This window comes from Ochlerotatus camptorhynchus, unplaced genomic scaffold (genome assembly GCF_037179485.1).
Source record: "Ochlerotatus camptorhynchus isolate MF236.1 unplaced genomic scaffold, CSIRO-AGI_Acam_v1.1 ptg000070l, whole genome shotgun sequence".
Taxonomy (NCBI): Eukaryota; Metazoa; Arthropoda; class Insecta; order Diptera; family Culicidae; genus Ochlerotatus; species Ochlerotatus camptorhynchus.
The window spans coordinates 8,051,220-8,075,457 of NW_027040560.1; the positions used below are offsets into that span (position 1 = coordinate 8,051,220).

At 42.8% G+C, this 24,238-nt stretch overlaps 1 protein-coding gene across 1 annotated transcript; it reads right to left on the reverse strand.

Annotated features, from left to right (window-relative positions):
- Positions 1–7,671: 7,671 nt before the first annotated feature.
- On the reverse strand, positions 7,672–20,188 carry LOC135697367 (CLIP domain-containing serine protease B15-like). Its single transcript, XM_065216981.1, has 5 exons — positions 20,069–20,188; positions 8,707–9,529; positions 8,395–8,644; positions 8,137–8,330; positions 7,672–8,072 (listed from the first exon to the last, which is right to left on the reverse strand). The coding sequence occupies exons 1-5, from the start codon at positions 20,186–20,188 to the stop codon at positions 7,672–7,674; spliced, it is 1,788 nt and encodes a 595-aa protein (XP_065073053.1).
- Positions 20,189–24,238: the final 4,050 nt, after the last annotated feature.

Consider the following 24,238-nt stretch of genomic DNA (forward strand, 5'->3'; position numbering starts at 1 on the left):
GAGCTTTAAAGTAGTTCTGAAGACCGCAGAATAGCCAAACGGAAATTTCTCATAAAAATACACTTTGAGTTCTCGTCAGCATTCGCTTTATATTCTCCTGAAATTGTACTCGAAATTCACTTGGGACGCTTCTCTGAATTATCTACAAAAAAATCTTAAGAATATCTATATATATCTTTTTGCCTGTAGACTTGGAGACATACTTCAAGTCACCGCGTACATCGTACGGGTTAGGCAAAAGATGTGCGTCTATCTTCAAAAAACTGTCGCATTAATGGCCCTTCGCTCATTTTCAACTTCTATTCAATTTTCATACTGCCGTGCTCTAACGGAACTATCCACCTACCCTCTTCTAAAGATCATTCTCTAGCTCATAAATCATCACACTAAAGCTTCATGTTAGCATTTCCAACCAACTCTTAAGAATATATTTAGAATACTTCTCGCAATTCCAAATTGAAATCTTTCGTTGGAACTATCCTCCCGATTGAATTTTGCTTGGAATTATCTTGAAATTTCCTTCAGTAAGAAAACACTTTGGGCTGAGAATTTCCAGAATTTTCATTGAATTCATTTTAGATTTCCTTTTGAATCTCACTTCTTCCCTTGGAATTCTACTCACATTGAAAGTTTCCTAAGAATTACGTTTGCATTTCTTCTTACACATTTCTCCTCATTTCCGGAATTCTTTTCCGAATTCCTTTGAAGATCTCCCACACTTAATTCAGATCACCGAACTCGGTAGGATTTTACCGGGGTTTTGAACAGCAGAACAAGTCGGTAAAATTTTCAAATGATCGTTACACGTGAGAAATCAAAAAAAAATTATAAATTTTATTTTTCATCAATAAATGGGGTAAACTGAACAAATTCTGTACCAGTTCGGAATAAATTTTCTAATAATTAGATTTTTCACTGATTTTTAAACTTTTACCGAAAATTTCTGTAGTTCAAAATTAACCGAACGACGGAGGCCTGGATTAGTGTGCCTGGAGTTATTTTTAGATTTAGTTGTAATCCTCCTTTCAGCATCCACCCCCTAGGTATTCTCCAAAAATATCCAAGGACTTATGCTCCGGATCCGTTTTCTCCCAAACATTTTATGAAATTATCCTCAGAACAGGCTCGCAATTGCTCATTACCGCGAAAATGTTATTATTCGGAGTTATGGAACTATGAGAAACAAACTTAGAAAGATTCATGTAAATTTAGGTGCTCTGAGAGTTACATATACACAACAGACGCGAAATATAGCTCAATCAAACGTACTTTTCGTCGAGCAACGAACTTTTCAGTCTCGGAGCACTTAATATTACATGTCATTTATACAGGTACCTATTCCACTAAGACGCCCACATTCATCAGGATTCATCATGGCAACCAAGCCGTCGGAGCCAAATAAATTCATCAGATTGAAGAAAACCATCGCATCGCTTCACAAGGACGTAGCATTTCTGAAGAAATGCCATAGGATTAAGGTACGGACACCCACTCCACCCAGCGTAGTAAAGAGGTTGGAAGCAGAGTTCATCAAGGATACCTTCAGACGGCTATATAGCAAACTGGACATGAAGGGTTTGGAATGTTATTATCTTCATCTCAAATTGGCCAAGGAGTATCCAATTAAATTCCAGGAGTTTCTGTCTAGGGCCAAGGTAGCTGAGGAGTGCAAATCGGATAGGAAGCGGAAGCTGCAGAATAGGAAGCTAAACAGACTACGATAGGAGTCTCAACGGAGACGGACGACACACCGAACGGGTGAGCATATCCCATCAACCATCACCACGACGCCGAGGGTTCACTCCATTGATGGGTTGGTTGTCAACCGATCGACAACCGCATTCACGGAAGAACAATTGACACACCTCAACAAGGGGCTAGGATACGCGGTTACAACCAAGCCAGATGTGGAGCAGATCATCATTGACGTAGAAACAGCGATTACCAAGACACTTCCAACATCAACACAGAGAAAACACGTTGCAACAACTCGTGTGTGGGTTTGAGGGGTGGGGGGGGGTATAGGAGACGTTGTTCATGAGTGGGGGGAGGGGTTAGGAAAGGTTGTTTATGAGTGGGGGGGTGGGTAGGAAAGGTTGTTTATGAGTGGTGGGGGGGGGGGTAGGAGAGGTTGTTGGGGGGGGGGAGATATTGTTGTGAAGGGGGGAGGGGGAGAGGTTGTTGTGAAAGGGGGAGGGGGTATACATCCATTACTTTTCCTCATTGTGGTCACGCCGTGATCCACCTTTAGTCGCTGATTTGGTCCTGCTTACTGCAGGACCAAGTGCCACGCCGTCCGAAGCGACAATGAGCAAAAGGAGTTTAAATGATCTTTATTTTAGTTTAACTTGGACGATTACCATATAAATTTTTACTAAGTGATTTAATGATTTCTTCATCTTTAGGTATGGGCAAAATTCAAAATTTGTTTTACAGAATTAGTCCTAGACTTAGTACACGGTCGACCACCTTGGTGGGATTGGTTTGTTTTGTTTTTAGAATTTGAAGAGAAACTACTTAATACTACTATTGACAGCTTAAAACTAACCTACTCTACTATATACACTTAACCTACTATGTACAAATTGCTTATTAAAGCATGTTCAGAAAGATTGCATTTTTGAATAAATTTAGTTGTCATATCATCAATTTTGGAATCTACTTTGGGAATTTCTGCCTCTTGATGGAGGTCTGCTATTCTTGTGTCGAATGGACGATCTAGGATCATCCTCAACACTCTATTCTGTGCAACCTGGATTTTGTTCCTGTGGGTCTGAGCGCACGATTCCCACACCGGGGCGGCATAGAAGATCGCGGGGGCTATGATCTGTTTGTAAACAGCCAGTTTGTTTTGCCTTGAGAGGCGGGATCTGCGGCAAATGAGCGGATACAAACACCTAACCAAGGCGGAGCACTTAACTAGGGTTTTCTCTATGTGCGAGCGGAACAGGAGCTTCTCATCGAACAACATCCCGAGATAAGTAACATCAGTGGACCACTCGACCCTTGTACCATCCATTATTACGGTACAGGAGGGAGACGGTTTAAGTTTTAATGATTGTCTGTGAAGGAACATGATCGCTTGGGTTTTCGAGGCGTTGATTTTGATTTTCCACGTGGTGGCATAATCAGTAAAGGTGTCAAGGCATCGTTGGAGCTTGTTCGTAATTTCACGAGGCATCCTACCCTTGACGGCTATCGCGGTGTCATCTGCAAACAGAAAGAACACGCAACCGTCTCCTAGAGGAGGGATGTCCGACGTGTAGATGCTGTAAAGCAGTGGTCCCAGCAGACTCCCTTGCGGAACACCTGCTGGGATCGGAAATTGTCCCGAAAGGGAACTATTCAACGACACCCTGAACGACCTTTGCTGGAGATAGTTACGGGTGATTTTCACAAGGTATGGTGGAAAGTTGGAGTTACAAAGCTTGTATATAAGTCCGTCGTGCCAGACATTGTCAAACGCCTTTTCGACGTCTAACAAGGCCATGGCTGTGGACTTGGATACAGCTTTGTTACTTCGGATGTTATTCATCACCCGCACTAGCTGATGATTGGTGGAGTGCCCCTTTCTGAACCCAAACTGTTCCGGAAGGAGAATGTTATTTTCCTCGACAAACTTGAGCAAACGATTGAGAATGAGTTTCTCGAACAATTTGCTCAGCGCTGAAAGGAGGCTGATTGGTCTGTAGCTTGAAGACAATGTTGGATCCTTACCGGGTTTGCGGATCGGTATGATTTTTGCTACTTTCCAGATGCTTGGAAAGTAGTGCAGTTCCAAACATCTGTTGAAGATAGCGGTTAGAAGAGACTGCACTTTCATGCTGAGTCTCTTCAAGATCAAGTTGAATATACCGTCAAACCCGGGAGCCTTCATGTTCTTGGTGCATTTCAGCGCTGAGCAAATTTGTTGTACTGTAATCATATCCGCCGGAGGCACGACACAAGGGGAGGCATCTAGGTTTTGAACGCATTGCGCAACCTGATCATCGAGCGGACTTTGGATAGTCGAGCCAAGCAAATGCGATGAAGCGACATGCTTGCCGATCGCATTTGCTTTCTCCTGTGGGGTAATTAAAAGCCGATCGTCATCATTTTCGACTTTGAGAGGTGGAACGGGTTTGGGATGATTTTTCAGGACCTTGGCTACCTTCCAGAATGGTCTGGAGCGGTCGTCCAGATTCTGGACAACACGCCCGAAACTTTCATTTCGGAGTGAGTCCATTCTGGAAGCAATCTGCCTGTTCAGATCGGCCATTTCACGTTTTTTGCCCAGGTCTCCAGTCCTCTGAAACTGGCGTCTACGCACATTTCTCAATCGAATCAATAATTGGGTGTGGGAATCAATAGCAACAAACTTACCCCTCACAGGAACTTGTCGAACGCATGTCTCGTCAGCCTCGGATATGGCCTGTTGGAGTCCTTCCAACGCCCGGTCGATGTCATCTACGGTGTCGAGTAGTGGATTTTCATCGATGTTGCTGTCCACCATTCGACCGTACTGCACCCAGTTGACATGGTGGTAGTCTTTACGCAGGCAGCCTCTAGCAGGAACCACGTTGACACCGACTTCAGTCACCACCGGTTGGTGGTCGGAGCTGATATCGTTGTGCGCCTCCGGCTTGGATAGCCCGATGTTTGACAGGAAAAAGTCTAGCGTGGAGGGATTTCCCGCTGGAGAGATGAAAGTTGGTTCGTCCGGAAATTGCACTGTGTACAATCCATGTTGTGCGTGGTCGAACAATAGACATCCGTTTCGGTTCCTCTGGTAGTTCCGCCAAGCTTCATGGCGGGCGTTCAGGTCGCCCCCAACGATGAATCGGGAGCTAGTACGGGTGATGGCGGTCAGGTCCTTCTTGAATTGGATTCCTAATCCGTTGCTTGCGGTACACTGGCGTGGGCAGTAAACAGCGATGAACCGGACGTTTCCAGTTGGTGATTCCACCTCCACACTAATGGCCTCGATGATAGAAGTGCGGATGTGGGGCAGAGTGCAAAACTTGATTCCCTTTCTGACGATGACCGCTACACCACCCCCCCTGGAGCTGGTGCGATCAAGCCGGATAATGTTGTGGTCAGGCAACCAGAAGCTGTCACCGAACTTTAGGTGGGTTTCGGTTAGAAGACCCACGTCGATGCTATGCTTGCGGAGGAAGTCGGCAAGCTCAATCTGTTTAGCTCTTACAGAGCAAGCGTTCCAGGTAGCGATGGTTAGCGGTTTAGACACCGTATTGGATGATGAACTTACCGAGCACTTGGATCTGTTCGGGCTTATTGCGGCACTTACGTAGAGCACCGGTCATGTTGATAAAAATCTCCATCAGTTCGTCTGCTGAGAACAGATCGGGATTGTTTGTTTCAGCTGTTGGTTGCCTCCAGAATCCAGGGGGGGATGGAGAGCTTTGTCCAGCAGAAGATCCAGACGTTTCTTGAGGGGGCGTGGATCGCACCCTGGGATTCGCTTGTCCACGAAGAGGTGGAAAGTCCTCTGTCCTGAAAGCCGGGGCCTTATCCTTCCTTCGTGCTGGTTGATTGTTGGTGGACGCTTGATTTCGGATGCGCTTGAAATCCTCGCGTTTAGGGCACTGCTTGTTGGATCCTTGGTGAGCACCACCACAGTTGGCGCATTTGGACGCCACAGCTTCATCCGCAGCACATTCGGAGGTGGCATGGTCTTGAGCGCAATTTCCGCAGCGTGGCTTAATGTTGCAGTTGCGGGTACCGTGTCCGAAGTTCAGACACCGCTGGCACTGAGTCACATCGCGATGGCCGCCACGGTATGGCTCCCAGCGAACGATGATGGAATTGATGGACCGGATGGCTTTCAGTGCGTTGAGCGTCACCGTTCCCTTCTGGAAGTATACCAGGAAAAGGCTATCCGGATACGCCTTCACATTCTCGTCTCTTCTTGTCATTCGATACACGGCACTTGGGGCCAGCTTGTACCGGTCCCTGATTTCTGATTCGATAAACTTCGGGTCGAAGTTTGGTAGGCCCCTGATGACGACCTTGAACGGCTTCTCACCGGGAATGTCGTGGGTAAAGAATTCCACCTTGGAAGTCCACAGGTGGGCGACGACCACGTCAAACTCCGTTTTGGTACGGAGCATCACTTTAGTGCCGACTCTGCCCAACTTGTATTCGGCTTTAACACCCAGCGTCGCTAGATCCGCAATGAGCACATTAAGATGGGCATTTTTCACTACCAATGGAGGTAGCTTCACTTTTGCCGAGCTCATTTCGGCAGTATTCACGGTTTCGGCAGCGTCACCGAAATCTCCAACATCGCTGTTGTTCGTCGCAGTGACATCGGACTGGCCTCGATTCTTCTTCCTCTTCTTACTGCGTTTTTCCAACACAGCTGGCTGGATATTCCCATCCATGGGGAGAACAGCAAACCTGTTCCAGGTAGGCACACCGGAGCTTCCTTCTCCGGGGTTCTGGACCTTCGCCGGGCTTCGCGACCGATGCTTCCCCATTACGGGCACACACACACGCACGACAAACCGCGAAAGAGAGAGCGCGAACACTATCGCAATGAACTTTTCAAACAACTCGAGAGAGCGAGCTAACACCGAACTGAACTGCTTGACGATCAAGCAGAGAAACTGATGTTGATGAGCAAAAGGATGACAGCAGCGCTGTTTTATATCTTTTCCGGTTCAGAAACTGATAGGATTTCCCGCCGTTTTTTTATGAATGGGGCGGAGCAAAAAGTTTCTTTTGTTCAGAATATGTAAAGCAGGATGGAGTTTGGATGTTAATATAATTGCATATATAGAGGTACCAGATATACTTTACAGTCAGTTGTTTGTTGGTAATTCATCGAGTGTATGTCTCCTAGTAAGCAATATTTTTTTTGAAAATGTTTAAAAAAATTAATTGTTCATACTTTATTAAGGTTTGATTTAAATTTATTTCACGAAAAAAAAATGATCGTCAAAGTCTATGTCTTTTTCGAGTTATTGTTAAGGGGGAGGGGGAGGGGGCTTTACATGCACGTTTTTTCAAGTCTCATTCCTCATTGTAGTGGACACGCCGTGATCCACCTTTAGCCGCTGACCTAGTCCTGCTTGATCCGTCCGAAGCGGTAATGAGCAGAGGCATGAGAGCAGCGCTGATTTATATCTTTTCAGGTTCAAGCAGAATGATGTGCAACCAAGTGGTATTCGTTTATGATGACTGGGTTTGGGAAAAAGGCTTATTTCATGAAATCAGTGCTAAAATTATCATTTGTACATTTTCAAAAGTTTATTTGCAAAAAAAAAGGAAAAATATTTATTTCAAAAGGTTCGTAATGTAATATCCTATCGATTGGCGTATTTGGATTTTAATTTAATCTATAAATGACAAAGTTACAAGCGTTCAAAACCTAACACTCCTAACACCACACATATTTTTTGATTTGCACCCCAGTATAGTCGACATAGACGTAGTTCTACGTCAAAAATGTTTATGTATTTAAGAGTAAGATTTTTTAAAATTTAGATTAATTATTTTTCATCAAATCTAGTTGTTTTTATCAAACCGGGAAAACTATCATGGACAACTCAAAAAAAGGATATTAAAAATCTAAAATTAAGTGGCCTGAAATATTGCGCTGAAATTGCCACAGGAATTATGTACTTTTATGTGAACAGACTTTTTTACATACATAGAACATAAGTACATTCACGGTTTTATATTTGCGAGTATCCAATCCATATAGTCCGCAACATTGGTGTATATCGAAACGCCACGACACGGAATGGTTCTAATGGAAAAAATACCAAACTGTATGAAACGTACTCCATTGTACCTAGCACTGTAGCCTAATGGTGCTCCGCCATCTCCACGGCACGCCCCTGGTCCGTCCCACTGGCCTATGCAAATATGGCTCGGATGCAGCTTGAGATTTGCACTTTCCAACCAATCCTGGCACACGTTTCGATCACCAGGGGTAACAGTAGTTTTAAGTAACTTCATTGACTGCTCTCCCAGTTCCGTATCGCCCCAACTCGAAATAATGTACTTATCAAGAGTTAAATGCCTCAATGAATTTGTGATCGGTAAACAGATTGGTTGAATATGATCTAGAAACATAAGAGAAAGAGAATCAATGTAAAGTCCTTGGACTTAATACATAACTACGTGTACCTTCGAATAGAATATCCCTGTTCAGACGAATCAAAGCGATGTTGTTTACTAACGTTTTGGAATCGAAGCTCTGATGTCTGATAATACATTGAATTTCATAGTCACGGACAGGAGGAGCGCATTCCCGGTCCCCATCCCTTACATTGCAATCTATTTCCTGGCCAATGGTATGCTCTCCCAATCTAACTCTCATACTGTAATTGATTTGTTAAGAAGAAGAAGAATTTATACTTTCAAAAAGATCAAATTGACACTTACGGTAATTCCAATGTGCAATGTGCAGCTGTGAGAACGTAACGTTTGCTAATCAGAGTACCAACGCATTTATACTGCCATTCGTAGTCCTGCCATTTCTGAATGATTGCCATCCAGGGAAATTCAAATACATCTGTGTTTTGACCTTGGGTGATACGATTGGTAATGTAGCCACCACAGCTATGAGGCAATAATAGGTTTGAGTCAGTTTTCCGTGGTTCGGCGTACTTTGGCTCACAGATATTATCGGGACCTAAAACGGAACGTTAAATAACGATACTTTTCCAGCTGAATGGCGTATTTCATTCAACGTACGTAAATCATCTGATGGCGGTATTTTTTTATTTTCCGGAAACTGGAAATCAGTCACAGAAGAGATCCAACGCAAATATGTGTACACTTTAGTAAATGCTGCGTAGCTGTGGGTGTGGCAGAGGTTGCTGCTGGCATCACGTGCTTTCGTAAATGACACAATTCCTCCCAAGTACCAAATGTTGTGTACTTTGAAAAACAATCCACCTCCACTATCTCCATTGCACACGGTGGTGCCGTTCGTATAACCGGCGCAGAGTACTCCTTCATCCAAAGTTGGTCCAAACAATTCTCGATCACTTTTTAAACAAGTAACGCTATCAACTACAGGAATTCTAACGCTTTTCAAAATAGATGAAGTTTGATCATCCTCTGTCACTCCCCAACCGATCGCTTTTCCGTACTGTCCCGTGTGATCTTTTGAGGAACTCAAACAAGCCGGCTGCACATATTGATCGAACTCAGCCACCGTTCTCATTTCCAGGATAGCAATGTCATCCCGTAAGCCATTATTGTTATTGTCGGTAGGTTTGCGAATCTTTTGGATCTCATGTTGCTGGATGGTTTTTCTATCCGGAGAATTCAAATTGTGAACACCCAGTAGAACAAAGATGTTCTTTGGCGCTAATTGTTGTCCATTATCTGAATCTCGAACGCAGTGTGCCGCCGTTATAACGACATGTTCATTTATAAGAGTTCCACCGCAGACATACTTATTCGAACGATTTATTTTATGGTAAATTGCTGCATGCCATGGCCACTCGCCTTTGACAGTACCGTGACCTCGTACTATCAACTCGGTTATCCTATTTTGCGTTTTTCCACACTGGAACGAATCTTGTTGGAGGCTATCTCTCCCACTCAAAATGATAACAAGAATTGATACAAAGAAATGGCATTCAAATTTCTGAAATATTCTAGTTGTTAACATTTTAAACAAAGGTTTTCAAACAAATAACCGCAAACAGGAAGTTTTACAAAGAAAAATCACCATCCATTCGCGTTAGAATGTTGAAGATCACTAAACAAGTTATACGATTATACGTGGTGCTATCCACCGTTTTTTTTTTCGTTTTAAACCAGTTTACTGTGGATCTGAAGTTTGGCCATCGATGGAAATTAGATTAATTTGACCTTTAGAGGACACAAATGGTTATTTGTGGTTTCCATTAATCCACCTACGGTGATAGATGCATTCTCATGTGATTTTAGGTTTCGCATGATGGATTTTGACTCTAGTCAGAAACTGGCCACTTCCCCGGGGGTACCCGAAACATATCCGGATGTGGACAGTGTGGATCTGGGCACTCCAAATGACTACCATTGAGCTTGTTTTTGAATTCTCTTATGATTTTATGTGTCACATGATGGGTTTTATCCGTTTCAGGTCGGGTTTAGTCTCATGGCCCATAAAAACTGGACTATGTTCCGTACATATTCTATGGGATCATAGTACTGTCAAACTTTTAACACTTTTCAGCTTCAAAGCTTCACAACAATAAATAATGCAACGGATGTTCAAATGTTTTTTTTTTTGCTCTTTATTTGGATTGGAAGTTTGGCTCATTGACATTTTGCCAGCAGGCTCTTTGTTTTTATACGAACTCATGATTCCGTGAGATTTCTTCTTCTGAAGATCTTTGGTCAGTTCGAATGTATTTTCAAAATATAAGGTTGATCAGGAATCATGTCTATGACCTTCAAATGATTAAAAATTTAAATTAAATCCTTTGAATATTCTCTCATCATATCAGGTTGATCAGAGGTTGATCCAAATTCTTGCCGCTTCATATAAAATTGATCAGAAATTCTTCCAAATTATCAGAAATTATATCAAAAACTTACGACTGATCGCAAATGGAAATCGAGTTCTCCATATATTTCCTTATCATATCAAATTGATCAAAAAATCTTCTGAAGATCTTCGCTCAGTTCGAATGTTTTACTTCTTTTTTTACATAACATTTTTCAGGAATCATGTCAAAGATCTTCAAATGATCAAAAATTTAAACTATCCTCTCATCATTTCAAGAAGATCAGGAATTCTGAAGAATTTTTGATCAATTTTATATGAGAACTCGATTTCCATTTCCCTTCCCCTTGGCTAGTTTTTGTACCTTGCTGTTGGTGGGCGGGCTTAATTTCATGCTTTAGAGTGGAGTGTTGGAGACGGTAGGTTTATGGGCGGCGTTGCTGGCTCATGCCGTGATAGAATGGCGCAATGGGCAGGATTACTAAGCTTCCCCTATCTGATAAACCACTGCATGAGAGAACCAAAGATCTTTTCCAGCAGTGATAGTATCACACTTGTTACTCCTTTGTTTGAGAGCCGCGTCGTAGTACGCTTACGTATGGGCACTGACGTTGGGTCTGGTACTGGCGGGTTTTGCTGCAAATCACTCTTATTTTATTTGGGTTTGCAAGGGAATTATACTATTGAAATATTTCAGAAAGTGCCCAACGGTGCTCCTTCTATTTGCGTGACAAGCTTTCATTGTTGTTTTCATTGAAGTATTACTCAGGAAACAATGTTAAACATCAATTTTGTACATGGTATTGTAACTAATCTTATATGTGCTTCATTTTGATTTGGGATAAGTGTTTGAACTATGGCTCTGGATTTCCACTGTGACGTGCTTCTATTGTGACATATCCATACGTAATTTTGTGGGAAGACAAAGTGGAAACATGTGAGCATAGTTGGAGCATATACCCTCCCAAGTAACATTTTAAGTTTTATGAAATTCTACAACGCAACTATAAAACAACATTCATAAAACCCTGGTCAAGGCTATTTTGTCATTAATGCATCCACCAAAACCTCATTAAGACTAGAATATGTCTAGTTGGCCCACCCTGGAGAAGGTTCTGAAGGGTGTATTCTCGAAGCTCTTCAGGATTGATTTACTGCAAAAGGTTGTTAACGAACGCATTGAGAACCATTTGAAAGCTACAATAAAAGCTATTTAGCAACAATAAAAACCCTTTCCGAGCCATTTCCCCTAGCCGCATGCTGAATCCACTAGGAAAGCATCAATCAAGATAGAAAAGGATTTATGAATCCGATCTGATCAAAATAATTAAAATAGAGACTGATGGTATAACAATCTTGTTGAAAATCCAAATGTAATACAATAGTTCTTATTAAATGGCCTAGTTTTAAGTGCCATATTAAATTTTTTGTGAAATGTTCGTGAAAACATCGAAAAAATTAGGTCCACCCTCGTAAAACTCCGATTTTACTAATTATTTAACATTGAAAAAAAAATAGATTCTTCAGATCGAGCTTGGCTGAGATGTTTTTTTATTATTTTCGCATTTAAATGTTTGCTAATTGCTAAATTTACCAAAATAAAGTTTATTTTTTTTTTTTTTTTTTTTTTTTTTTTTTTTTTTTTTTTTTTTTTTTTTTTTATAATTCGTTTATTTTTCCAGGCTCATTTGCTGTAGCTTTGCGGAGCCGATATTCATTGTTTAGATAACAAAATTACTTAAAACTAACGTTAGTAAAGCGGGGGCCGATTACTCGCGGCTATCTCGAGGTTAGGGGTAACAAATTGTAACAAATGGATGGCAGGGTAGGGATTGTGAACACAAGGTTTGGAGAGCAATGTGCTCTTGATCTCGAACTAGGCGACACTCTGATGAAAAAGACAAACATGGGGGTACACCGATGGGTAGCTAACAACTTGGGAGAACACAAGATGACACTAACTTCTAAATCCTCAAATATATCCGTTTTAAAAACACATAAATTAAATTCAAATAGTCAAGGTCTCGGCTCGCCAAGACATCTCTAACGGGTATCGCGGGTTGTTTTCCTCGGGCCCTGAGGGATGTGGATAACTCAGATCTGGCAACACGGTGTAAGGTACACGACCAAACAACATGCTCGATATCGTGATAACCACTGCCACACGCACATAAATTGCTGCCTGAGAGCCCAATTCGATAGAAGTGCGAGTCTAACGAGCAGTGATTGGACATAAGCCTTGAAATAACGCGTATAAAGTCGCGGCTCATGTCCAACCCTTTGAACCATGGTTTGTTCGACACCTGTGGGAGAATAGAATGTAACCATCTTCCCAATTCACCATCATTCCATTTTTGTTGCCAACTGATGAGGACTTGCTGGCGAGCAATGGAGAAAAATTCGTTGAAGGCGATTTGTCGCTCAAAAATATCGCCTTCCATAGCGCCCACCTTAGCCAATGAGTCCGCTTTCTCATTACCCGGAATTGAGCAATGAGATGGGACCCAAGCTAAGGTGATAGTATAGGAGCAGTTAGATAAAGCACTCAGTTTAGATCGTATTTCAGGCAGGAAATACGAGGAGTGCTTCATCGGCCTCATTGAACGAATAGCCTCCAATGAGCTAAGACTATCCGTAAAAATGAAATAATGGTCAGAAGGTAGTGAGGCAATTCGCTCTACTGCGTAAAATATAGCTGCGAGTTCTGCAACGTATACGGAGCATGGTTTCTGCAGTTTATAGGAGGCGCTATGAAATTGATTAAATACACCAAATCCAGTGGAAGCATTTATGGTTGACCCATCTGTGAAAAATCTTTTATCGTTACTTACATGGTGGTACTTGATTGCAAAAATTGAGGGAACAACCATCCACCGATGGTGATCTGGTATTCCATGGATTTCTTGCATCATGGTCAGATCAAAATTTACAGAGGGACTATAGAAGGCTTGGAAGCAATCACGATTGGAGATTAATGAAGAAGGACCAACCTCCAGCGTCATGTACTCATAGTACAAACTCATGAATCTTGTTTGAGGATTTTGGTCGAGCAGCTTCTCAAAGTGTTCTATTACCAAAGGATTCAATACTTCACAACGGATGAGGAACCGGAAAGACAGCTCAGCGAAACGATCTGTCAGTGGGAGAACACCCGCGAGTACTTCGAGGCTCATCGTATGCGTCGAGTGCATGCAGCCAAGCGCGATTCGGAGGCAACGGTATTGAACTCGTTGCAGCTTCAAGATATGTGTTTTCGCCGCGGATTGAAAGCAGAAGCTACCGTACTCTAGAACCGACAAGATGGTTGTTCGATACAACCTGATAAGATCTTCCGGGTGTGCTCCCCACCAAGTTCCGGTAATTGTACGAAGAAAATTGATTCTTTGTTGGCATTTTTGTTTTAGATACGCAATATGTTTTCCCCATGTGCATTTGGAATCGAACCAGACACCTAAATACTTGAAAGATATACTTTGAGTGATTGTTCTACCCTTTAGTTGAAGCTGTAACTGTGCAGGATGATGCTTCCTAGAAAAAAACAACCAACTCAGTTTTCTCCGGAGAGAATTCGATACCCAGCTTCATAGCCCAAGTAGACAAGTTGTCTAAGGTATCTTGCAATGGTCCTTGCAGGTCCGGTGCACTTGGCCCTATAACGGACACAACGCCGTCATCTGCAAGCTGCCTTAGCGAGCAATTTTCATCAAGACAACCATCAATGTCTTTAACGTAAAAATTATAAAGAAGGGGGCTTAAACATGAGCCCTGGGGGAGACCCATGTAACTAATTCGTGAAGTTGTCGAGTTTCCATGAGAAAAGCTCATATATTTCTCAGACAACAAGTTGCTCAAATAGTTGTTCATAATTGGTGAAAGCCCACTATCGTGGAGTTTATCCGAAAGGACATCGATACAAACAGAATCAAAAGCCCCCTTAATATCCAAGAAAACTGAACCCATTTGCTGTTTTTGCGCATAGGCCAGTTGAATTTCAGTTGAAAGCAACGCAAGACAGTCGCTCGTTCCTTTGCCTCTCCGAAATCCAAATTGCGTATCTGAAAGTAAACCATTCGACTCGACCCATTTGTCTAGACGAAAAAGAATCATTTTCTCCAACAATTTCCGTATACAGGACAGCATCGCGATGGGACGGTACGAGTTATAATCCGACGCGGGTTTACCGGGTTTTCGAATGGCGATAACTCTTACTTGCCTCCAATCATCCGGAACAATGTTGTGCTCCAGAAATTGATTGAATAAGTTCAACAAGCGTCTCTTCGCGACGTCTGGGAGATTTTTGAGCAAGTTGAACTTGATTCTATCCATTCCTGGAGCTGAGTTGTTACATGAGAGGAGAGCAAGTGAGAATTCCACCATCGAAAACGGAGAATCTATTTCGTTACTACCCGACGGACTATCACGAACGTTGGTTTGAACCGACACCGAATCCGGGCAAACTTTCTGCGCGAAGCTGAATATCCAGCTGTCTGAGTACTCCTTGTCTTCGTTGACCGGTGATGACGCGTTGCGCATTCTCCTGCCGACATTCCAGAGTGTTCTCATCGAAGTCTCTCTCGACAAACCATCGACGAACCGACGCCAGTAACCGCGTTTTTTGGCTTTAATCAAGCTCTTAAAAGTTTTCTCGAGGTCGGTGTACCGCTCGAAATCCTCGACCTTACCGTGTTTGCGGAAGCGTTTAAACGCGGCGGACTTCTCGCTGTTCGCGTCGGTGCAATCCTTATCCCACCACGGAGTGAGAGGTCGTTTGCGAACGAAAACACCCGGAACGCGTTTCGTCTGTGCTTGAAGAGCGCAGTCAACGATAAGTCGCGATAAAAAGGAGTACTCATCCAGCGGAGGGAGTATCTCAACCGAATCAGTACCACCGAGAACCGCGGACGCAAATTTTTGCCAGTCGATGTTTTTCGTGAGGTCGTACGCGATGTCAACCGAGCGAGTGGAAGATGAACCATTGGTAATAGAAATTTTGATTGGCAAGTGGTCACTACCGTAGGGATCTTGATCTACTTTCCACGAGCAATCCAACGATAGTGAACTCGAACTGAGGGAGAGGTCTAATCTACTTTCTCTTGCTGGAGGTTTGGCCACTCGTGTTACTTCCCCAGTGTTTAGAATTGTCATATTGAAGTTATCGCAAAGGTCGTATATCAGGGTTGAGCGGTTGTCATCGTACAGTTCCCCCCAGCCTGTACCGTGGGAGTTAAAATCTCCTAATATCAACCGAGGCTCAGATAAAGCTGAGCAGATATCTGAGAGACCTTGGCGAGAAATCGCAGTTCTTGGAGGAAGATATACTGAGGCAATACTGAGGCTTTTACCTCGAATATTTACCTGACATGCGACAACTTCAATGCCTGTCACGGAAGGCAGATCGATTCTATGAAAGGAATGGAGCTTATGAATCCCGAGAAGCACCCCTCCATACGAATCTGCTCGATCAAGGCGAATAATGTTAAAATCGTGGAAAGGGAGATCGGTGTCTGAAGAAAGCCATGTTTCACAAAGAGCAAATGCATCACAAAGTGAGTTGTGAACTAAAAATTTGAATGTGTCAAGTTTCGGTATAAGACTTCTACAGTTCCACTGAAGAACAGAGATCATATCCCCGACCTCATTCGGAAAATTATCCATCAAAGGATATGATCGATGCAAGGAAGGACCACCTAGAAGCTAGTTGCTTCAAAAGAGTTTTCACGAATGGAAGCACTAAATTAATAATGTTCCGAGTTGAGTCAGAGACGTTGAATATATTGAAGATGCTCTCCACAATTTCAGAAAACGTGAACATGGCATCATGTTCTTGCTGATTATTCAGCTGTTTTTCTGGCTGAAAAACTGGGATATCTGGGGTTTTAGATGATCCCGGAAGTGGCGGAAAGTCCTTGTTAAAATTACAAGATTTAAATCCCGGTGGTGGGGGTTTCGGTACATTTCCGCTACCTCTTAAATTTGTCAAGGTAGGTTGGTAGTCCATACGAGAGGCCTTACGAGGTTTTTGGGTGACGTTTATTTTGGACCGCTTCCTCGTGTTGCCATTAAAGACAAAAGGACTACTCTCACCCACCTCTGAGTCAGAGCCCTGATCATCATCTGGCAGGAGGTGGAATGTGTTGTTGCTTTTTGGGGTGGTTTGGGAAGATGAAGCGGTCGTTTTTAAAATTTCTGCTAACGAGCGCTTAGAGCGAGCTTGCAAAGACCGCTTTAGTTTTTCTCCCTGCTGTTTGTACTTCGGGCAATCACTCAGAGCATGCGGAGCATCCTTACAGTAAACGCATTTTGGGGTAGCATGACAAGGACCCTCCGTATGCTCCTCCTCACATTGATCGCACCGCGGTTTGTTGGAACAAAAGTCCGCGGTGTGACCTAGTTGTTTGCATTTCAAGCAATTCATTACCCTCGGTACAAACAAGCGTACAGGTAGTCGAACCTTCCCAATTGTGACGTAGTCAGGTAATGCCGATCCTGAAAAGGTCACACGAAACGAATCTGAGAGGGTATACTTTTTTTTTTGTGCCTATGTGCGACACTGACTGCAGTTGAATGCAGTCCAGTATCTTGACTTTCGGGAGGGCACGGTTTTTGAAAATGCCGAAAGATTCGACTTGCAGGAAATCCTCACAAGTCAGACTCGATTCGGTGACCACTCCTTCAATTTCTACGTCACAACTGGGGACGTAGACTCGATATTCGATCGAAAAAAGCTCACAGGCAACAATCCGGTTTGCCTGTTTCAGGTCATCAACGGTAACGCGCAGTTTGTTTGACGTTACCTTAAAGATATCGGTTACGGCCGAAAAATGTTTTGTCAGATCCTTCGAAATCCGAGAAATATTCAAAGGTTTTTGTTTGGGCCGGAAAAAAACAACCCACGGACCTTTTGAGTCGCTTGGGTAAGCTTTATGGCGGGGGGTCGCAGAAATTTTTAAGGGAACGGTTGGAGTAGGGGGAACAGGTGGACGAGGGGGCGATGGTGGAGAAGGGGGGCAGGGGGTGAAGGAGGTTGTTGTTTAGACATCACCTTTGGGTAAGCTCCAGTGCTCGTTTTGGGGTCCGAAGTAGAATCCCCTGAGGTATCCATTTCCTCTTCAGTGAGAAGCAGATTTTCGAATGATGGAGATTTAACAGACTCATCATCGGAGATATCTGCTAGCGAAATACCCCCGCCATCATTGGTTTCATCCATTGCGGGGTCTTAAGTACCTCCGCAACAGATTTCGACATAAAAAAGGAAATATATATATATATATATTATATATATATATATATATATATATATATATATATGCGTTGAGAAAAAAAAATAATAAATAAAAAAAAAATAAGAAAAAAAATAAACTTATCCAAAAAATATAACGGTAAAAATAATACTTAATCCAACAAAGCAAAAAAAAAAAAAAAACTTTAAAATGGAAAAAAATAATGCCAGGAAAGTTAATCAACACTATAGGGAGATTAATCAACTTGCAAAAAACAAAAACAGTAAATGAAAAAAAAGAGAAAAAAAAAATGAAAATTTTTTCAGGAAAAAACAAAAAGGTGTCAGAAAAGTTAATCAACACTGTATGGAGATTAATCAGGTTGCGGAGAACGGAAGATAACCGTTTGTTACTTAACTCTCCACACAAGCGCACGGAGTGTGGCTGATGACGATGATCTATCCTGATGTGAGAATGATGGTGATGATCGTTCTATTGTTGCCCTCGAGTGTTTGCAACAAAGCACCGGCTGGCTCGCCGGCTGGTGAACTCGATGACCTTGAGTTTGCCGTTTCGTGATGCGATGAAACTTGTTGGTTAGAGATGTACAGCTCATCTGCCGGACTCGGCCGGAAATGACTGCTTCCTTTCTCGAACGATTGAGCGGCAATTACAATTCCGCGATGCTCACTGCACTGTTGTATACTACAACACCACTCAGTATGAAAGCGGATTGAAAAAAAAAAAACCTCAATAGGGGAAAAAAACTAGTACCGATTACGGAGTGCAAGCAATACTTGACCGAAACAGTCGAGCGTTCGATGTGGAATGAAAATATAGTTATATCTAAGGAAATATTAATTGAAAATCGAAGATTGTAAAAAACAAGCAAACTAATTGTAACATGGCGGTGGCATAAAAGTTGATTTTCATGGGTCATTTGTGAAAAAGTTGTTTTGCTTTCAAGAATTCCTTAACAAATTAATAAGGTTTTAAAATGGCTTTTATGAAGAAAACTTGCACGTTGAATTGTATTTATCTAAAGCCATTTTGCTTGATCCTAACCCGTTCCGATTTATGGCAGCATTTATGGAGGCAAAGTTGCCTGCTAAAAGTTAAACGTCAAAGTTTGTTTATCTTTCGATAGTTGCGCTGTAAGATCCAAGATTCTTCCAGTCGATTTTCTCCCGATGGATCGGGTGTAGTTACTCTGATAGTTTGCGATAGTGTTTTACATCATTTCGCATTTCGAACAGCTGGAAGCGTAATCGTTCCCGGAAAAAGATTCCCTTCTTCCTGATGGTTACAGAAGTGCACCATCCAATGATGCAGGGATGTACGCTTGAATTAAAATTTCAAAGAGTTGATTCTTTCGCCGAATAAAATCGCTGCTTTGGATCGGAAACCAGCTAATCTCCGCCTAAACCTAACAGTTTCAGTGGTTTGCTCTGTCGGTTGTTATTTCGATTGTCATTGCAAGATCTGCAGAAGGCTGGTATGTTTTTCAACTTTCGACAATGTTTTATGAGTTCGAGGGCCCCGCTCACTTTACTCTCCTCCGACAGATGGTCAGTCGTTGGTGGTGTGATGGTTCTTCTTGTAACCGTTTAGTTACAATGTCCTAGGTTTTAATTTGTGCATGTTGTTTTAGGAAACTGTAGTGTTTGTTTAGTGTCAGTGTTGGGTTAGTAGGATTAGTAGGATTGTAGGTAAAATTGCTGTTATTGAAAAATGTATAAATTTGTCTTAGTAGGTAGTTTGAAAATGATATTTGTTTATAAGCTTAATTGGATGTGACAGGATCGAAAGGGTGTTATAATCAACTGTGGTAGAAAAACTCAATAGGCGAAGGAGATAATATGGATGGGTGGTGATAAGCTACAAGGAAGGAAAATGGAGGAAATAATAAGGAACGAATTGAAAACTGGATGGGAAAAGGAGGGCTTTTGATAGCTGCGATGGTCAACCATTGCCTAGAAGTAAACCGGCGTTTGTGCCTAGAAGACGTGAGTGGAATGAAAAAGTGAACCAAAGTGCAGAGAACGACCTTTTTATGTTCCTGGTGTTCATTCAGGACCTTTTGTTTGGGATTCCACGGAGATCCTCACGATCGGCACTTTTCGACCAAGTCAGTCTCGACTGTCTTGGTCTAAATGTCAAGGACCTTCAACTCTCCGGCTTAATAATTGCCGCAAAGGAGAGCATCCTCGGACTCGGTAGTCCTAATTGTTAAGGAGGAAGACCCTTCTCGGCTCGACCAAGGTGGCCTTGTCACGGTCAGCTGATGTTCGCCAACGAAGGGAGACGCCGTTGACACCGAAAAGGCTACTTCAGTAGCTGTACAGGGATTGCTATATTCCCTGGTTGCGAACCGCCATCGCAAAGCGCAAACCCAAGCCTCAAACCCGCCATTGTAGTGACCACAGCTCCAGTCACCAGGCGCCATCTTCCAGACCAGTGTAAGACACCGATCCGCCATTGTCGACGGAGTGATTAAGCCACGGATCGCCATCGCGGTCAAACTACAGCTGCCCAACATAATCACCGTCCAGCAAACACCACCGGTACGTACCAAGGAAGCAGAAACCCACAGAACACACCCCATAATAGCCCAATAAAACCATCCGCACCATAGTTCCATTTTAATAAACTTTTAGACTTTCTCCACCCACACTTTAGCTTCCAATTAATTTCACAATCACATAAGAAATCCCACAGTTTCAGCACAGTTTGTTCCGCGTACCCCTCCAAATTACCAAGTAGCATGCCGGCCCTGTGACACAGTTCAGGGGTCTCATGCTACTGAGCTAGATATCCGGGAGTCTTGGTTGAGCCACATAGGGTGAGTCTCATCTAGTCTCACTTGGCGACCAACGTTAAAGTCGTGAACGGTAATTGGAGGACGATTAGAATAAAAAATCTAAGGATTGTGATACCCGACACTTGAATTTCGCTAATCACAGGGCGCGAGTTGATGATTTAAAACTTGAAGACATTGGCCACAATCGGTTTCGAAAAAGTGCAGAAAAAAGTGGAAAAAGACTTAAAGCAGTAGAAATTTGATAAGTTTCGGAGACTGGACATATTTTGAAATTGGTGTTGGTTACTAAATTTGGCAGGACTAACACTAAAACAACTACACTGGAACAATTCTCAAAGGTCCTGAATGAACTAATAATACACAATACAAAACAACACAGAAGATAGCACAATTTATTGAATTACTTGAAGTTTTGTCTGTATATAATTTATTATTTTATTTTTTTATTTATTATTTGAATTTTTAATATCTTTAGTTGAATTTAAATTTGAGTCAACCTAGTTGAATTTTATAGTTAATAGCTGAATTTTTATTGAATTTCTGTATATATTTCCTAATTTAAGCACAATGAATTCTGAATATGCTCTTCAGTACCGTTCGTTGAACGTGATCCATCTTCTCGATGATGAGCTTGAGCATGAGCTTGCATTACGTAACGTTGAGTTTTCTAGCGGTGAATCTAGGGATATTAAAAGAAGAAAATTACGTGGTGTGATGAAAGAGGAACGCGAGACCAACAATTTCGTTTCGCAGCAGATAAAAGAAGACGATCGTGAGGCGGAGCTCCATCAGATAGATGAAAAGTTAGCGATGATTAGGGAATCGTTAGAGAACAGGAAAGCGAGAAAATCAGAATTTCCACAGTTGAAAACGCGATTAGTTCACCTTTATTTCCGATTGTTACGGTTGAAGAAAATTTTCAACACGGACGGGTTAGAACAAATAGCCCTTGGTTTATTGAACGACTATTTCTCATGGATGTCTAGGGACCCAGAGGCTGTAGCGGAATACTCCAAAAGATTGCTCAACGATCTGAGCCGATTGAGTGTTCAGGAGCCTGGGAACGGAGAAAGCGAAAATGAACAAGAGCAGGAGGAAGAGGAACAAGAACTACATGAAGAGCAAGAACAGGAAGAAGAGCAACATGAAGAGCTAGTAGAGGAAATCGAAGAAGATACCGTGAGAAATAGGCATTTGACGGATAGCAGGAAGTCCAGTACTCCTATTCGCCAAAATCCAAAGGTCGTTAACGCGGATGAGCTGTTTGACCGAATCATACAGCATATGGATATGGTAATTACATCCAAACTCCAGAGCTTGAACATAGGAGCTAGCTCACATAAGAATCATGCGTCGGGAAAGGTGGACAGGTCTAGAAACAAGGCTGTAGGGAAACCAGAAGTAATAACGGACAGCAAACCGAAACCGAAAGTAGAAGCAAGAGAACAATTAAAGAAACAGGGTGAAAGTAGGGATGGAAAAGTTAGCACGAAGAAAAAGAGAAAATTGAGTTCAGATTCGTCGGCTGAAGTTAGCGATTGTGACGTAGATAGGGAGTCGGAGTGCGAGCGAGTTTGTAGCGAGAGCGCTGAAGACAGCGACGCTGGAAAAACATTGAAGCGAAGACCAAGACCAGTTTGTGACTGGAAATTAAAGTACGACAGGAGAGATGAAGGGAAGAATTTGAATAAATTCGTCTCTGAGGTGGAGTTTATGGCAGAAGCTGAGAACATTAGTAAGCGGAGTCTGTTCAATGAGGCGATCCACTTGTTTTCGGGCGATGCAAGGGCCTGGTACATAGAAGGAAGGAAGAACAAGGAGTTTCGAAACTGGACCGAACTAGTGACGGAACTGAAGTTGGAGTACCAACCTCCGGACATGGACTTTCACTATGAACAACAAGCCGCATCACGAAGACAGAAGAGAGGTGAGATGTTCCAGGATTACTACCATGCAGTTAAGGAGATTTGCGACCATATGGCAATTCCACCAACAGATCAGCGAAAGTTTGACATAGTTTTCAGAAATCTCCGTTCGGACTATAAGAACTCTTTGTTGGTGAAGGGTGTCCGAACGTTGAGGACGCTGAAGGTTTGGGGTCGAAAGTTAGATTCCGCGAACTGGTTTTTGTACCGCAAAGAAGGTGAGCAGAGCTACCGAACATCGCAGGTGCACGAGATCAATTCGCGGCCTTTTCAGAGGGAACAGAAGCCACCTCCAAAGGATTGGGTGGACAGGAAAACATGGAGCAGACCAGAATGGAAACAGCAAAACTCGAGTGGGTTTAAGGGTCCTAGTAACGAGAGCAGAGGCCATCGGAATCCTGCAGCAGAAAACTGGAAAGCTGATCAGTCGAAGCCGAAACAAAATCCACCACCTCAACAAGGCAACAGCAAAAACATACTGGAGAAGAGGGTAGCAACCTATCGTGTTCCAGAGAGAACAGTGTGCTTTAATTGTCGTGGAAATTTCCACCATTATAACACCTGTTTGAAGAAGAAGGAGATCTTTTGTACGATCTGTGGTTTTCACGATTTTACGACCGAGAAATGCCCATATTGTGCAAAAAACGAGAAGCGGTCGATGTAAGAGGTCGTCGATGCAGGTCTACAAAGCCTCTAACCAAGTTCGTTCCTTTTAGTTCAGAAATAGGGGAACTCATAGTTAGGGTAGATGGAGACAATCGTCCGTTTGCGAAGGTGGATGTTATGGGTATTCAGGTGATTGGTTTGCTGGATTGCGGAGCGCAGATGACGGTTTTAGGATTTGGTAGCGGAAGACTGTTACATGACCTGAAACTGAGGCTGCAGCCGACTGCTCTGAAGCTGACCATTGCTGGAGGATCCGCATTAGAAGTCAAGGGATTCGTCAATTTACCCATGACGTTCAACGGCCATCGTAGCACCAACTTTGAATCGTCGTCTTATTTTGGGGATGAATTTTTGGAAACTGTTTAGTATAGAACCCACGGTAAATCAGGAGGATTGCGTTATAGAGGAACTGGAAACGGAATTAGAAGAGAATCAGAGTTTGACAGTTGAACAGGACGAACTGTTAGGAGACGTGAAAAAGGAATTTAAAGTTTTTACAGAAGGAGAAGGATTAGATATGACCCCCTTGATAACCCACAAAATAGAATTCGAGGATGAATTTAAAAATGGTGGTCCAATTCGTTTAAACCCGTATCCATGGTCGCCGGAAATACAGAAAAGCGTGAATGAGGAGTTAGATAAATGGATCGCAGCCGGTGTCGTGGAACGGTTGAACAGCGATTGGGCTCTTCTCATAGTTCCAGTGACCAAGAAAGGAGAATCTGGAGCAGAAGGACGAATAAAGGTGCGAATGTGTCTGGATGCCAGGAAGCTTAATGAAAGGACCCGTAGAGATGCCTACCCTCTTCCACACCAGGACCGTATTCTGGGAAGACTGGGAGCTTCAAAGTACTTGACGACGATTGATCTGTCCAAGGCTTTTTGGCAAATCCCGTTGGAACCCGAGTCTCGGAAATATACGGCATTCCGGGTGTTTGGAAGAGGGTTGTTCCAGTTCACCAGGCTACCATTTGGGCTGGTCAATAGTCTGGCAACCCTGTCGAGACTAATGGACCAAGTTTTAGGGTATGGTGAACTGGAACCAAACGTGTTTGTCTACCTTGACGATATCGTCATTGCAAGCAACACGTTCGAGGAACATCTCCGGAGTCTAAGAGAAGTAGCTAGAAGACTTAGAGCCGCTAACCTT